A 14,402-nucleotide genomic window follows, 5' to 3' on the forward strand; every position below is an offset into this window, starting at 1 on the left:
TAGATTGCACTCATCCACCATAGAATCCAACTCATTTAACACACAAGAATAGGGATGGAATTCCAAACTTAATGCATGATTTTCATCCATGCAAGGGGCACTAGAAGGGAGGCATTAAGCTTGAAATCTATTTTTATATTTTTCTTGTCCCTTCCCTATCAACATGGAGGTAAATATAGGTAGATGATTTGGTCCCATCAACGAAGTAAGAACATCCATGGTATGGGCATATTTTCTAGATAATAAGAAGTCAATGATATTAGCATAAAATATGTCCAAATATCAAGGAACTTTGATTCTCCCTTTGGCTTATTATGCCAGGTAAACCAATCAATATTGGTAGCAACAAGAACATGAAGGGAGCCTCCATCGTTATCACATTATCACTCTAGTATATTAAAATCTCCTAAATTTCAAATAACCAATTGGAAGTTATCATTCATCCATTGCCACATCTAGGCCCCTTCAAGCAAAGTGTTTGGCACATTGATAGAGAAAATACCTAAAGCAGAATCTACAAGAGTCATAGTGATCCAAGTACACCTATTATCTAGGTTAAAACTTTTATAGAGATTTGAATGAGTGAACCACATATAAATTCACGAAAAGCCCCTCCTTTTCGTGTTGAGTGCTTTATGATCAAAATATTACCATATTGGATGAAATTGTAAATAACATTGAAAGCAAAGTCATTGGCAGATAGCTCTTAAAGTAGATTCTACTTCTATTTGTTATTCAAATTATCAAAAGAATCCCTCCTAATGTCTAAAATCACTTTTCTTACATCTATAAATGTTGCTTTAAAATTGAGTAATTACATACCATAAATGTAATCTATTTTATTTGTAATTTAAATAGATGCCCTTTATATTAAAGTTTTCCTTAACTACTCCCAATAGTGAAAAAAACATAGCTAATGTACTATTTGATCCTAGTGCATTTTAGTGGCCATCCATATCTTCCACTAAATCAATACGGTTATCCATATTTGTAGTTTTATTAGGATCTTTTGAGTCCTGTTACGCTAAAATCTAGCAAGCCTAGTGCAAAGCCCCTCTAGGTAGAACCATACCTTATGGAAACAAGACAAAGGGTTGCCACTTTCACCTCAAAAATATTTATCCTACTCTTTAGTGGTATTTGACCACAAGGGAGGCTTCCCTAAACTCACCCAAAGTATATTCAATGACAATGACTCAAGGTGATTGATATGAGGTCTATAAGAATGGATATAATACCAACAAAACCTAGAATGTGTAGATGTTCTATGCCAAGGTTCCAATACTCTATGTTAGATTTCCTTAAAAGCCATATTTATGTTTTTCTAGGCATGCAACTATAAAAAAACTAAACTTCTATTTTGAATCTTAAATCACAAATACAATTGAGTTTTCTAACCATAGCATGTAAAATGGAAGTAAATAACACTAAATACAAACACATGCAACCATAAAACACCCCATATACCCAGGAAACCACAACTCTAGGGAAAACCTAAAAACTTTTGTGTTTCTCTATTCGCTTCAACAAAAATAATCTTCAGAAATTGTTACAACAAGGTAACACTTCCTTTTTATAGCAAAAATCCTCTAAACAATTCCAAAGCAAAATTGAATCCCTCTGCAAATGACTCGTCCTGTACGATCTGCACACTTATGTTGTCGTACAGACATGCAGTAAGGCATCTTTGCAAACTTGTACATGTTGTATGGTTGTGCAACATGACCTTAATCTATGCACTCCAGCATGTTGTATGACCACGCTAATGTTGGTTGAGATAAAGGTTGTTCGTCCCTCTGTCTCTCTCCCTCTTGGTCGTTGATCTTGTTCCTAATGGATCAAACTAACCACTTATGCACCCTATTTCCCCTTATAAGTTGACATAGGCCCACCACCATCTTCAATGGATGATATTAACTCATGATGAAGGGTTGAGATCTAATTACATGTTGACTTTGGCCTTTTTAATTTTTTCTAAGTCCGACATTAGGAAATAGTTAATTAAATTAATAATCTTCTAAGTGGCTATATTGTGGGTCCCTCTGCTAGCCTTACTACTCTACTCCAATCAACACCCCCTCTTAGAGAGGAAGGTGTTCTTCACTACACCCAACCCATGTCTAAGGTAAACAAATCTTCCCCTTCGGAAAACCTTGATTAGAATATATGTTTTCTGCTCCTCTGTTGGTATGTACTGGAGCCTAACTGTACATTTCTAAACAATATCCTTAATGTGATGATAGCATATCCCGATGTTCATTGAGAAATCGTGAAATAATGGATTCTCAGAGAGCTTGATGCAACTCTAATTGTCATAATGGATCATGATGGGCTCTAGCTCTTGTCCAAACAAGCCCATGAGTAGCTTTCTCAACCAGATAGCTCTGCATGTTTCCAGGATGGTAGCCATATACTCGCCCTGTGTTGAGCTCAATTCAATTGATCTCTACTTCCAGCTAAACTAGGAAAGAACTGATGATCCAACACTAAATGTGCAGCCTGATGTGCTTTTCCTATTTGTGGAACTCCTTGCCCAATATGCATCATTGAAGCCCTCAAGTCTCACCCCATTGACCTATCTATACCACAATCCATACTCTATTGTTCCCCTGAGATACCTCAATACGTGTTTGGCAGCGACCCCAAGCACCCTGGTAGGCTCGACCATGAACTGGCTCAAAGAATTAACTGTAAAACATATATATGGCCATGTGTTCACTATTCACATAAGTGACCCTATCAATTTTCGGTAGAGCATGGGGTCTACTTGCCTTGATCTAGATTTTCCATTGTATTGGATATGTGTCATCTGAATTTGAGATGAAGGACCTTGGATTGATGCACTACTTCTTGGGTTTAGAAGTGTGGCAAAATCCCCCTGAGATTTTCCTTTCTTATCCCTGAAAATATGTTGTGAAACTATTGGAGAGATTTGGAATGGTAGAATGCAAGTCCTTGGCCACACCGATGAAGATAAACTTCAAGAAGTTATGTGGAGATGTTGTTGGACCTGACTTGGAAAATCCCTCTGAGTATCAATAGTTGATTAGCGCATTGATGTTCCTAGTGAAAACCCATCTGGACATATGTTTTATAGTTAACACTTTGAGTCAATTCATGACTGAGCCTCTTCATGCACATTGGGTTGCTGCCAAGCATGTGCTGAGATATTTGCATGGGATGATTAATCTTGGTCTGAGATATACTGTCGGAGATGTGAAACTTCATGGGTACACTGATGCTGATTGGGTTGGAAACATTATTGACAGGAAGAGCACATCAGGGTGTTGTTTTAGTTTAGCTTTTGCCATGAAATCTTGGATGAGCAGGAAGCAGAAGTTTGTAGCTTTGAGCACGATTGAGGCAGAGTATATTGCTACTAGCATGGCTACCTGTGAGGTAGTATGGTTGAGGAAGCTATTTGAAGAGTTGTTTGAGAAGGTCCTGGATACGATAATGATATATTGCGACAACAAGACTGGGATCCGATCAGCAGAGAGTCCCATGTTCCATGACAAGTCCAAGAATATTGAGATCAAGTATCACTATATACGAGACATGGTGTAGAGAGGAGTCATGAGACTCCATCATATTTCGACTAACGAGTAGATAGCATACATACTCACCAAGGCTTTGCTGATAGGGAAGTTCTCGGTTTTCAGAGAGAAAATTGGATAGATGGAGGTGACCCTCCCAGGTAAGGGTCCCAGCTAATCGAGAACATTGAGCTATGCTCTTCCCCCTTGTTTGAGCTCATAGGGAGAGGAATTGCACCAGAGAGCTCATGGGGCTGAGGAAACTCTGAAAAATAGGATAAGGTGTGATCCTTTCCCCTATGTGTTATAGACATTTTTGTGCCTTGCAGCTCCAAGCATGAAATGTCCATAAACCAAGCGCTCCTAAGTCCCTAAAAGTGTTGTTCTAACCCCTAAAGGAACAAGGTCAACAAATTACAGCTTCTCCCAGAAGTTCTCCACCAGAAACTGCTCAGAATAAGTCAAAACAGGATCATTTCAGCTGCTCCACTAGCCAAGTGCGTTGCATAGCACCTAAATCCACTGGCTAGGTGCGTTGTAACGCACCTAAATGCACTATCAGGGTGCGTTGAGCGGGAAATGACAAATGGCAGTGTCATTCCGCGAGGTGGAGAGACAATGGAAGCTTCCAGAATCTTCTCCTATGACACTTGCCTCACTGAATTCGACCAAGGATGAGTAAGAGGCCTTCAGTCTCCAAGTGGAAGCAAGAACTGACAGAGAGAAGCCACTAATCAAATCATAAGTTGACTCATCCTCCTTGCATACATCTATATATGGATCCCTCATCCCAGAGATCCGGAGGCTGGAATTTTGCACATTGTAAGGAATTGCTGTTGGTTTTGAGACACATATCAGAGAATTGGGTGATTTATGCTTTGTTGGAGGTGAAGAGGGGCTTCTTTGCTGGGAGGTTGATGCTGGGTCAGGAATCATCGGTTGTAACTCCTCCTGGATCTTCTTGTATATCAATAAAAACTATTTGAGTTTCTCCTCCATGCTTTTGTATGATTGATGCTTGTTACATTTGTATGGTTAACTTAAATCTGATCCTAAGTTATTTATGAATATAAATCCATGTCTTTGTATAGTTTTCTTCTTCTGTGATCTTACAGGTGCTTGGTGAAGCTGGGCAAGTAAGGGAGCAGGTAGCTGGAAGCTGTCAAAGAGGAGAGAGATCGGATCAAAGGACTAGCGCAAGACACAGGTTGGTTCTTCCTATTCCTCTTTATTTATAGTTCATAAGGGAGATACAAAAGTAGTTTTCTCTGTTTGTTTCTAAGGCAGCTGTCACACCTTAGTGGGATAGAGCAGTTCTAAATAGACACTTTTCCCGGTAACACTATGGTAATTCGATCTCACCTATTGTCATTATCGGGTGTGGGTATCTCCCCCTACCAACAAGTCTGGGACTTGGAAGAGCATATCCCAGTTGGCATCCTACCCACAATCTAGGCTTGTTGGGATTCTTACTCCCCATCTAGCAAATTGGTTGAGGTGACTTGAGATTGTGTGTGATCCTTACCATTTATGGTAATACGTATCTCACTCAAATGATGGGATGCAGGTGTTATCCCACTTGACTCTTGAAGGTCTTGTTGGGAAGATCAATAGACAACAGGATAGAGTGTGATCCTTAAGTCGATCTCACCTATTGTTATTAGACAATAGGACAAAGTGTGATCTTTAAGTTGATCTCTCCTATTGTCACAGGCTAATAGGATAGAGTGTGATCCTTAACCTTGTGGTAATTGGATCTCCTGTATTGTCCTTAAATATAGGGTGGTAGTTGGAGCTCCCTAATGACGATGATTCTTCTTCTTTACATTCAAGAATGTTCACAGATGAGCAAATAAGTAGAGATATGAGTATTTTCATTGATCACGATGACGAGACTTTTGAGATGAGATTCATGACTCAGTCAAAATTTTCTCCCTAGCAGAGAGGGAGTGTTAATTTGGCAGCTTAGCGACAAATTCCCTCCTTTGGACTATCTTCCTCATCTAGAGAGGAGCCTCTTTTCTTTTGGAGGAATTTATTTTAGTTAAGGAAAAATATAGTTTTTTAATGGAAAAACCAGATGCACACACAAGTACAAGTCAGCCTAGGCAAGCTAATTCGACCACCTAAGAAGCATATAAATACACCTCAAGTCAAATCACTTTGGAGCATCTTATCACACATCTTCTTCTTCTCTTGGAGGTTCATCTACTTCTGAAAATTGCAGGTCTTTTCCACACATGCGAAAAGGAGAGAGAGTCTTTCTGATTGGGTTGAATTCCAATTTGATCAGCCTTTGACCAACATTCACTTTTGGGAGTTTGGGATTGGTTTGACTTGGGATTTTGCATCCATTTTGAAGGCCGAATTATTTTGCAAGGAGGACAAACTTTTCTAAGCACATTGACCTTGGTTGACCGCAGATCTGAAGTTGTTACTTAACCGTAGAGTTGACTTTGATTTTGACCAGTTTTGGAGGCACTTTTGCGACTATTTTGATTTGACATTGACCAGCGAGAAAGACTAAGTTTTCTACTGCCAGGACCGAAATTTTTGGAACAGATTTGACTACTGAAAGTTGAATGTTTAGGGCACCATTTGTTGCTATTAACTAGTGTTGACTTTGAACATATTTGACTTTTGGGCTCATCTCTTGGATATTGGTTAGTGAATTGTTGGATAAGTCAAAGAATTGACTTTGACTCTTTATTTTTGAATTGGAACATTGTAATCTCTTTGTTGAACATTTGATGACAATCTAATAAAAGAAGAATTTGAAAGGGTTTTCCCCCTTGTGGGGTTTTTCCCTGGTCTTTGACCAAATCTTGTGTCTCTTTTTATTTTCTCTTGGTTGTCTTCTATTGTACATTGGATTTACTATTCTATCTACAATTTTTATTTGTTATTGGAAGATTAAATTTATTTGAAAGTGATTGCTAATTAAAGAAAGAATTGGGCTAAGTGATTGTATTAAGCATAGAACAATGGAAAATTAACAAGCCAGAATGTCATCCCCATTGGATGAGCTTGACTTGAAGGAGTTCATGACAAATGTCATGACCGAACTGGAAAATCCACAACAACTTTCTACCTTCAAGAAATAGATGGCCAAGAAGAAGATAATGGTTTGTGAAAATTCCTTGAAATAAAGTAACTAGAATTTATTCTTCAAACTGATTAATTATTTAATTTATTTTGTTATGACAAAATAACAAATAAATCACACTACAATTTATTCACAATAAAAATGTTGTGGAAAATAAACTGGAAACTGCAAAAATAATGCGCACACACAATAAAATTGACACTGTTATTTCTAGACAAATGTCCCGAGAAAAGCTCGATGTGGGAAAACCAATGCAACAAATGAGGGTATTATTATTATTATTCAACAGCAAAATTGTGAGTACAAAAATTGGATGCCAATCTGGAAATCCTCTCTTGAGAAATCACTAGCAAAATATTTGAAAGAATTTTTCTCTCTCTCTCCACAAGAAATTCGGCCTCAACCTGGCTTCAAAAGCTGGCTCCTGGAATACCCCTGTGATGATGTTTCGCAGTCCGTCACACGCACTCCCCAGATCTGCCTCCGAATCAAACATCCTACCTGTTGCTACCTCTGGAAGTGATTCTCCGACCCTCTAAAAAATTATCTCGACTTCCAACACGTAAATTGACCTCCTCTTTTGCTTAATTGAACTGCGTCTTTGAGGCTATGTGCAAACCCCTGTGCAGCCTCCTATGGAATAACTTTACCTCTCTCAGATGACTCTTTTGTCACTATAAATATCCATCGGATCACTCTGCTATTGCTCCTCAATCTCTGCTACTAATCTTTGGCTCGAATTCTCTCCCCAACTTAATCTCTGCTCTCTAGGAAATTTGATCTGCATAGGTCACCCACTCACTCGATGTGTCTATCTCCATCCCATCATCCTACTCTTATAATCTCTCGTTGGTGAACCAACGATCATGATTAGATCGCCATCAATGGCTTAGACCGCCTCAAACTCAATCTGTGTGAGTTTCTAGATCATTCTCACTTTTCTCAATTAATTCCCTTTAATTAATCGATTTTTCTAAGTCAGGGTTAGGCAATTTTTAATTATCAATCAATTCACTTAATTGAGTTGTCTTTGGGTGTTTTCTCTCGAAAAATTTTTGGGTTTTGAAGATATTGTGTTTCTTAGCCTCTCTGACCAAATTTGAGACAAGAACACTATATGATGCTACAAAAACTAACACTCCCTCTTAGAAAGGAAGGTGTTCTAGTGTTGAATTGCTCCAACACCCTGTCTTTGTATCATCCTCGATACATTGTTGATGTCTTGCCACAATGACTGCTTGCCACTGCCCAGCAACCACTGCGCAACTCTAATGTTGCATATGTGCTTCAGTTGACACTGCTATGCGACTTCCAACTCTGCATTTGCAGTACAACTCCCTCTCAACTGTTGTTGTTGTTATTGCAACTGAGAAGCATCCGAAAATACTGAATCAATTGTGTCTTTGTGCTACATCTATCTCTTGAGTATCTGATTGATACTAGACACTGCACTGTCCACTAAGGAATCTGCATTATTGCTCACTCTGTTGCTGTGAACACTGCTATGCGCTCCTCAACACCTAACTGCAACTAGTCTGCAACTGTCACTGTAGAATTTCACTGCATCAACTGACATTGATCCATCCTTCTATTGAATACGATGGGCCCCTATAACAAGGTAATGATCCATGAGGAAGACACCTAAATGGACCCTGCAATCTACACAACTCTAGGACTATAACTCCATATCGCCCCACCTGACAAATGGAGGTATAGTTGCAAACATGGCAAAGTCTACCTCCAACCTAGAGGATAATTTGTCTCTGTCTGTGGATGTTGCCACCTGATCCTGCTTCTCCTGCTTGTCCTTCTTACTTTGAGGACACTGAGTAGTATAGTGGCCAAACTCACCACACCTGAAGCACTTGACCTTAGATAGGTCCTTCTTTTTCTTCTTCTCCCCCTATCCCTGACTGTGACCCTTTGATGCAAGGGAAGCAAACAACAACTTCAACAAAGATCAAGGATTTGTCTTCCATGTTGCAGGATGAATTCATACTTATAGCGACAGTATCCTCAAGAGGAGGAACATGACACTCCAATGTGCTAGAATGGGCAGGGTCTGAGGAAGGAGCAACAAGGAAATCTAGATTACATCGAAGGAGGGCTAGATCAGTAGATCAGATCCAGTTGTTGAATATGTGATTCCTAAGTTGGACCATTACCTTTGCTACGAGAGCCCAAGTATCATAGTATCAGTGAGATCAAAACATAGGTTTGCAGTGATAGCAACAATACAGAGGCGGGAGGGAGGCAATGTTAATTGGCCAGTTGTAAAGAGTAAGGTGCAGTTCCAGCCAGAGAGACTCCAGCGCAGGAGAATTAACAATGTGGAATCATAGAATAGCAATGATAGCTTTGTGGACAGTGATTGCCAGAGGATTTTATTTATCAAGATTTCCAGTTTCTCAGTGGTAAAGGGATATCATTTTATCTATAGATTAGGAATGCAGGTTACTCCAGGGAGGATGCAGTCTCTCCATTAGTGCGAGTTGATTGTGGCAAATGTAGTTTTCGGGGCAACAAGATACCTTGCTAGTCAGATCGATTCAAAGAGGAGAAGCAGTTCCCGGTGTGTGGCTTGATTTTCCAGGGGAGGTAATAATTATTTCCAGTAGTGCGAGTTCGCTAGAGAGGACGCAATAAATTACCAATGCACAACTACAGAGGTCGATTTAGGGTCTTAGAGGGAGGCCAAATTGATTGGGAGGCGTCAAGTAACTTCCAGGAGGTCAGAACAACTAGCAGAAGTGAAGGAATACATTTATTGGAGGTTTGCTAATTTATGGAAACCAATTGTATCATAGATGTTAGACACCAGTAGTGAAAATCAATTCAGCTACAACATGTTCCCACAAATCAGCAGGTTGCATATATTCTTGCAAAGGCCTTAGGTGAGGCAAAGTTTCCCTTCTTCAGGGATAAGATGGGAGTAATAGAGAACACCTTCCTTGCTAAGAGGGAGTGTTATTTTTTGGCAGTAGTGGACAAGTGTTCTAGTCTCTATGGTGTTTGAGAGGCTAAGGAACATGAGATCTCCAAAACCCAGAAAAGGTTTCACAAGAAAAGCCTTATAAACACATCAATTAGATTAACTAACCAATAATTAAACATTTCCTAAGTCTAACGTAGGAAAAATGGTTAATTAAATCAAATTAATTGAGGGAGATCGATTTTTCTCTGGAGACTTCCGAAAATTTTATTTGATGGAGTGAAAATGATCTTAGCCATTGATTGAGATGTGATCATGGTCATTGGTTGCCCAACAAAAGATTATAAGAGCAGAGACGATGGGGTTTGGAGAATACATCGAAGAGTGTTGAGCAGTTCGACTACTCAATTGCAGTGATTCAACAAGGGCATAGTTGAAGCTAAGGAGACACCAGTGGTGAGGTATTTTGGAGTGAGAATTTCCAAAGAAATTCTTAGGAGGCTTCCACTGTTCTAGAGTCAGGAAACGAGGTTGAGATTTCCTATAGAGGAGGTAGATTTAGGTAGTGTGAGTAGCCAATTCCATAGTGTGAGTTGGAGGAGCAATATATCACTTCTAGTCATTGGGAGAGTTGTCGAAAGGAGGTGCGAGTAGCCAATTCCATAGTGTGAGTTGGAGGAGCAGTATATCACTTCTAGTCATTGGGAGAGTTGTCGAAAGGAGGTGCGAGTAGCTTCAGGAGGCAAAGGGAGGCAAAGTGACTTGCAGGGAGAAGTTCTGAAGGCTGTGCAAATTTCCTAGAGGTTGCAGTGTGCATTCCTAGCAGACAGTGCAAGTGCCAGAGAGGAGTGTGAGTGGCCAAGAGGAGGCCAAATCGATTTGCTAGAGGGAAAAGGGTTTTCCCAGTTATTTTCCAATGAGATAAAATTGTCGAAGCTTTGCGAGAAAGAAAAGCAATTGTAATTCTCTATTTTGCTAAAGATAATAATAAAATCCTCCTTTGATGCACTGGTTTCCCCTTCAGGGTTTTTCCAGGGACAAATGTCCAAAAATAATAATGTCAAAATTATTGTGTGCGCCCATTATTTTCTCAGTTATAGTATTTTATTTTTCATAATGTATTTTTATTTGTGATGAATTGCAGTGTGAATTATTTGATATTTGCCGCTAATAAATAACAAAAGACAAATAAACTGCATAAGTTAGGAGAATAATTTCCAGTTACTGCAGTTCGTTAAATTTCACAAGACCCTCCTTACACATCCCTAAGAGCTTCTTTGATCCTGTCAAGAAGAGATCATCCACATATAATACCAAGATGAGCGGTTCACCCTCGACAAGTACAAAGTACAAGTTAGGATCTGCCTCACTCTCGGTGAAGCCCAAACCAAGAAGATATCCATCAATCCTAACATACCATGCATGCAAAGCCTACTTCAACCCATAAAGGAACTTCTTTAATTTCCATACATGGGAATCTCTACCATATACCTCAAAACCCTAAGGCTACTCAATATACACCCCCTCCTCAATTATTTCGTTGAGGGAAGTAGTCTTAACATCCATTTAATGTATCCTCCATGCCATCTCTAAAGCAAATGGACATAACTACTTAAATAGATGCATATCTAGAGATGGATGCAGATGTCTCCTCATAGTCCACTCCCTCTTGAGAGAACCCTCTCGCCATGAACCTCGCTTTGTACTTCTCGATATTGCCATCGGTTGCATGTTTGATCTTATAGATCCTTCGAGAAGTGATCACAGACTTCCCCTCTAGTATCGACACTATATCCCAAACATCATTGCTCATGATGGAGCTACACTCCTCTATCATGGAATCTATCAATACCTGTTCGCCTATAGCCTCCTCAAAAGTGGAAGGCTCAAACTCGCTACGTTGCATGACAATGCTAAATAACTGGAATATCTGGTCGATGATCTGCTCTACCTGAAAGTGATACTAGGGGCCTTCACATGCTCCTCAACCCATCTTGACCTTCTCCTAGTCGAGCTCATGTGCTTGCAAACAAATTCTTAAAACATAAAAATCTAGAATGGCTAGAACATAAAACAAATATACACAGAGATTTTCCCCTAGATCCCAAAACCAAGTCTACTAGATTGAATTTTCATTATATTCCTTTCAATGTTACAACACATATATATACATGTTGAAGCATTCATAAACCCTAATCCACTAACCCTGGATTAGAACTTAACTGTATTTCCCTTGACCAGATCTACAAAATACAATGGGTAGAAAACCATCATGCCCAAAACCATGTGCAAAACCCATGCACAAAACCATGGGTAGGTCTTCCCATGGTCTTTGGATTTGCCCCCCATCCTTGGGTCCGCCAGGCTTGCCTCCCTACAAACCCCCCACGGGGGGGCTACTACCCCCCTTGTCACCCCTCCATTGTGCCAGACGCAACATACAACGCATGGGGCTAGTCGTGGAAAGAATATAACGCACACCCAACAGCTTGAAGGAATATCTAGCTCATCCTTTGAATCTGCTGGTTGTGTCCTTGCTAGTGTTGTTGGTCCATGCTTAGCCTCAGGAGATTCTTGCTCCCTCTCCTCTACCATTACTGACTCCGTTCCCTGATATATCCTAACTGTCATATCCTCATCAAATATGACATCCCGACTCAAGATCACCTTCCTCTATCCTAGAATGTAGACTTGATGGACCTTTGAAATCTCACTATAGCCAACAAACACGCCCCTCTCAGATAAGGGCTCCAACTTAGTCCTCTTCTTTGTAGGCACATGGACATAAAATAGACTACTGAATATGCGTAAATGACTCACATATGGTTTCACTCTTGTAATTAGCTCCTTAGGAGTCAGGTCCTCCAACACCCTATGAGGACTCTTGTTTTTCCCATACACAACTATATTAAAATCCCCCACCCACAAGACATAGGAAACTCCTGATCGCAGATCATTGCCCCGCTGCCTCCATGATGGTCCTATTTTTCCTTTCGGCAATCCCATTCTGTTGAGGGTTGTAAGGTATAGTGAGATCCTTCTTGATTCTTCTCTCCCTGCAAAAATCCAGGAACTTGTTAGAGGTATACTTGCCCCCATTATTTGATCTTAGCACCTTAACCTTTCTTCCTTTGTGTTTCTCCACAAGAGCTTTGAACTCCTAAAACTGATTAAAGACCTCATCCTTGGTCTTTAGGGAGTAGATCCAAATCTTCCTGGAATAATCATCTATGAACATTGCAAAATGTAAGGATCTTATGATCAACACCACATACATAGGACCACAAATAGAAAAATGCACCAAGTCCAACACACCCTTTGACCTGGTCTCACTATGAGGATACACAACCTTTGCCTGCTTGTCAAGCGAACACCCTCTACAAACTCCATCTTGCTCCACTCGGATCTTTGGAAAGTCGGTAACCATCCTCTACACAATCAAAAGAGCTCTGTAGTGTAGGTGCCCCATCCTCTTGTGCCAAATCTCACTCTAGCTATCACTCTTATGTATGAGAGCATTCACCGGCTGCCCTTGCAATAGATAGAGATCCCTCTCCCTCTTACCGATCACTCGCTTCTTGCTAAAATCGGTCCCCTTCGGTCGAACAACCAGTTCACCTCTTGTAAAGTTGACCTTCAGTCCTTTGTCTTCTATAGCTGAAACTGAAAGGAGATTCTTCCCAACCCTAGTACATATAGTACCTGGATCATCTGCATGATACCGCCTGTCCATATGGAACTCGATACTCCCAATGCTCTCGATTTCATACTTGGCCTTGTCACCAAGATAAACATTTGCATCTTTGGCCCCCTTGATCATGCTAGTGAAGAAATCTTGAGATCCCGTCATATGATGAGATGCTCCACTATCCACAAACTAGACACCTCTCGTGATGGTTCCAGAAAGGAAAGATACAAGGGAATTTTTTTTGTCGAACTTCTCTAGCGTCTCCTCCATCTACACAGTATCTGTTGTAGCAGTCTTTCCCTTACCCTTCTTTTTGTTAGGATACTGACTAGAAAAATGCTTGAACTTATGACAAGCAAAGCATTTAACTTTGCTCATGTCCTTTTCCTTCTTGTTTTGTGAAGATGCTCCTCCACCATAGTTCTATTTGGCCTCTTCTATGCCCCTTTTTGCTTATGCAACAAGAACAACTTCATATTTCTCTTCACTGCCCTTTCACTATCCTCCGATCAAGGAATTTTCCTAGATCTCCTTTTAGTGAAGTCATCCCATAAGCGGCTCTAATCAGGAAGCTATTGATGAGCAAGTATCCCATCCACAAAAGTGGGCCATTGCTTCGAACACCCCTTTAGACCAACTATGACCAGCTCTGAATATAGCACAATTTCCCAAATAGTTGCAAGCTCATCACGAGCCTACTGGACTCTCGTGAGATAAGATGTCACGATCTCAGATTATTCATTTTAATACTATTCAACTTCTCTTTTAGCATCATTTTCCTGTTCTCATTTGTACTCTAATAAATGTTAGTTTTTGTCGCATTGGATAGTGTTATAGTCTCAATAGTTGTCAGAAAGGCTAAGAAACACTAGGACTCCATAACCCAGAAAATCTTTCAGGAAAATCCACCTAGAAATGCCTTAATTAAGTTAATTAATCAATAATTAAATTTTTCCTAACTCTAACTTAGTGGAAATGATTAATTAACATCAATTAATTGAGGAAGGTGAGATTTCTATAGAAACTCACATGAATCGACTAGAAAATAATCTTATCCATTGATTGAGTTTTAATTTTGGTCGTTGGAGTCCTACAATGAGATTATAAGAAGAAGTTGATGGGTAGATGGAGGAACACACT

The 14,402-nt window shown here is 39.9% G+C and overlaps 1 protein-coding gene across 1 annotated transcript in view; it reads right to left on the reverse strand.

Moving 5' to 3' along the window:
* LOC149227627 (putative LRR receptor-like serine/threonine-protein kinase At1g56130) overlaps nt 1-13,424 on the reverse strand; it is a 108,591-nt gene extending 95,167 nt beyond the window's left edge. Inside the window, exon 1 of the mRNA XM_089380556.1 lies at nt 13,139-13,424. Coding sequence (XP_089236682.1) covers nt 13,139-13,424 — 286 coding nt within the window. The remainder of the gene's footprint in view (nt 1-13,138) is intronic.
* Between the last annotated feature and the right edge of the window lie 978 nt (nt 13,425-14,402).

Source organism: Pinus tabuliformis, chromosome J, assembly GCF_031772625.1.
Source record: "Pinus tabuliformis cultivar Carrire ecotype Pingquan chromosome J, CPIR1, whole genome shotgun sequence".
Taxonomy (NCBI): domain Eukaryota; kingdom Viridiplantae; phylum Streptophyta; class Pinopsida; order Pinales; family Pinaceae; genus Pinus; species Pinus tabuliformis.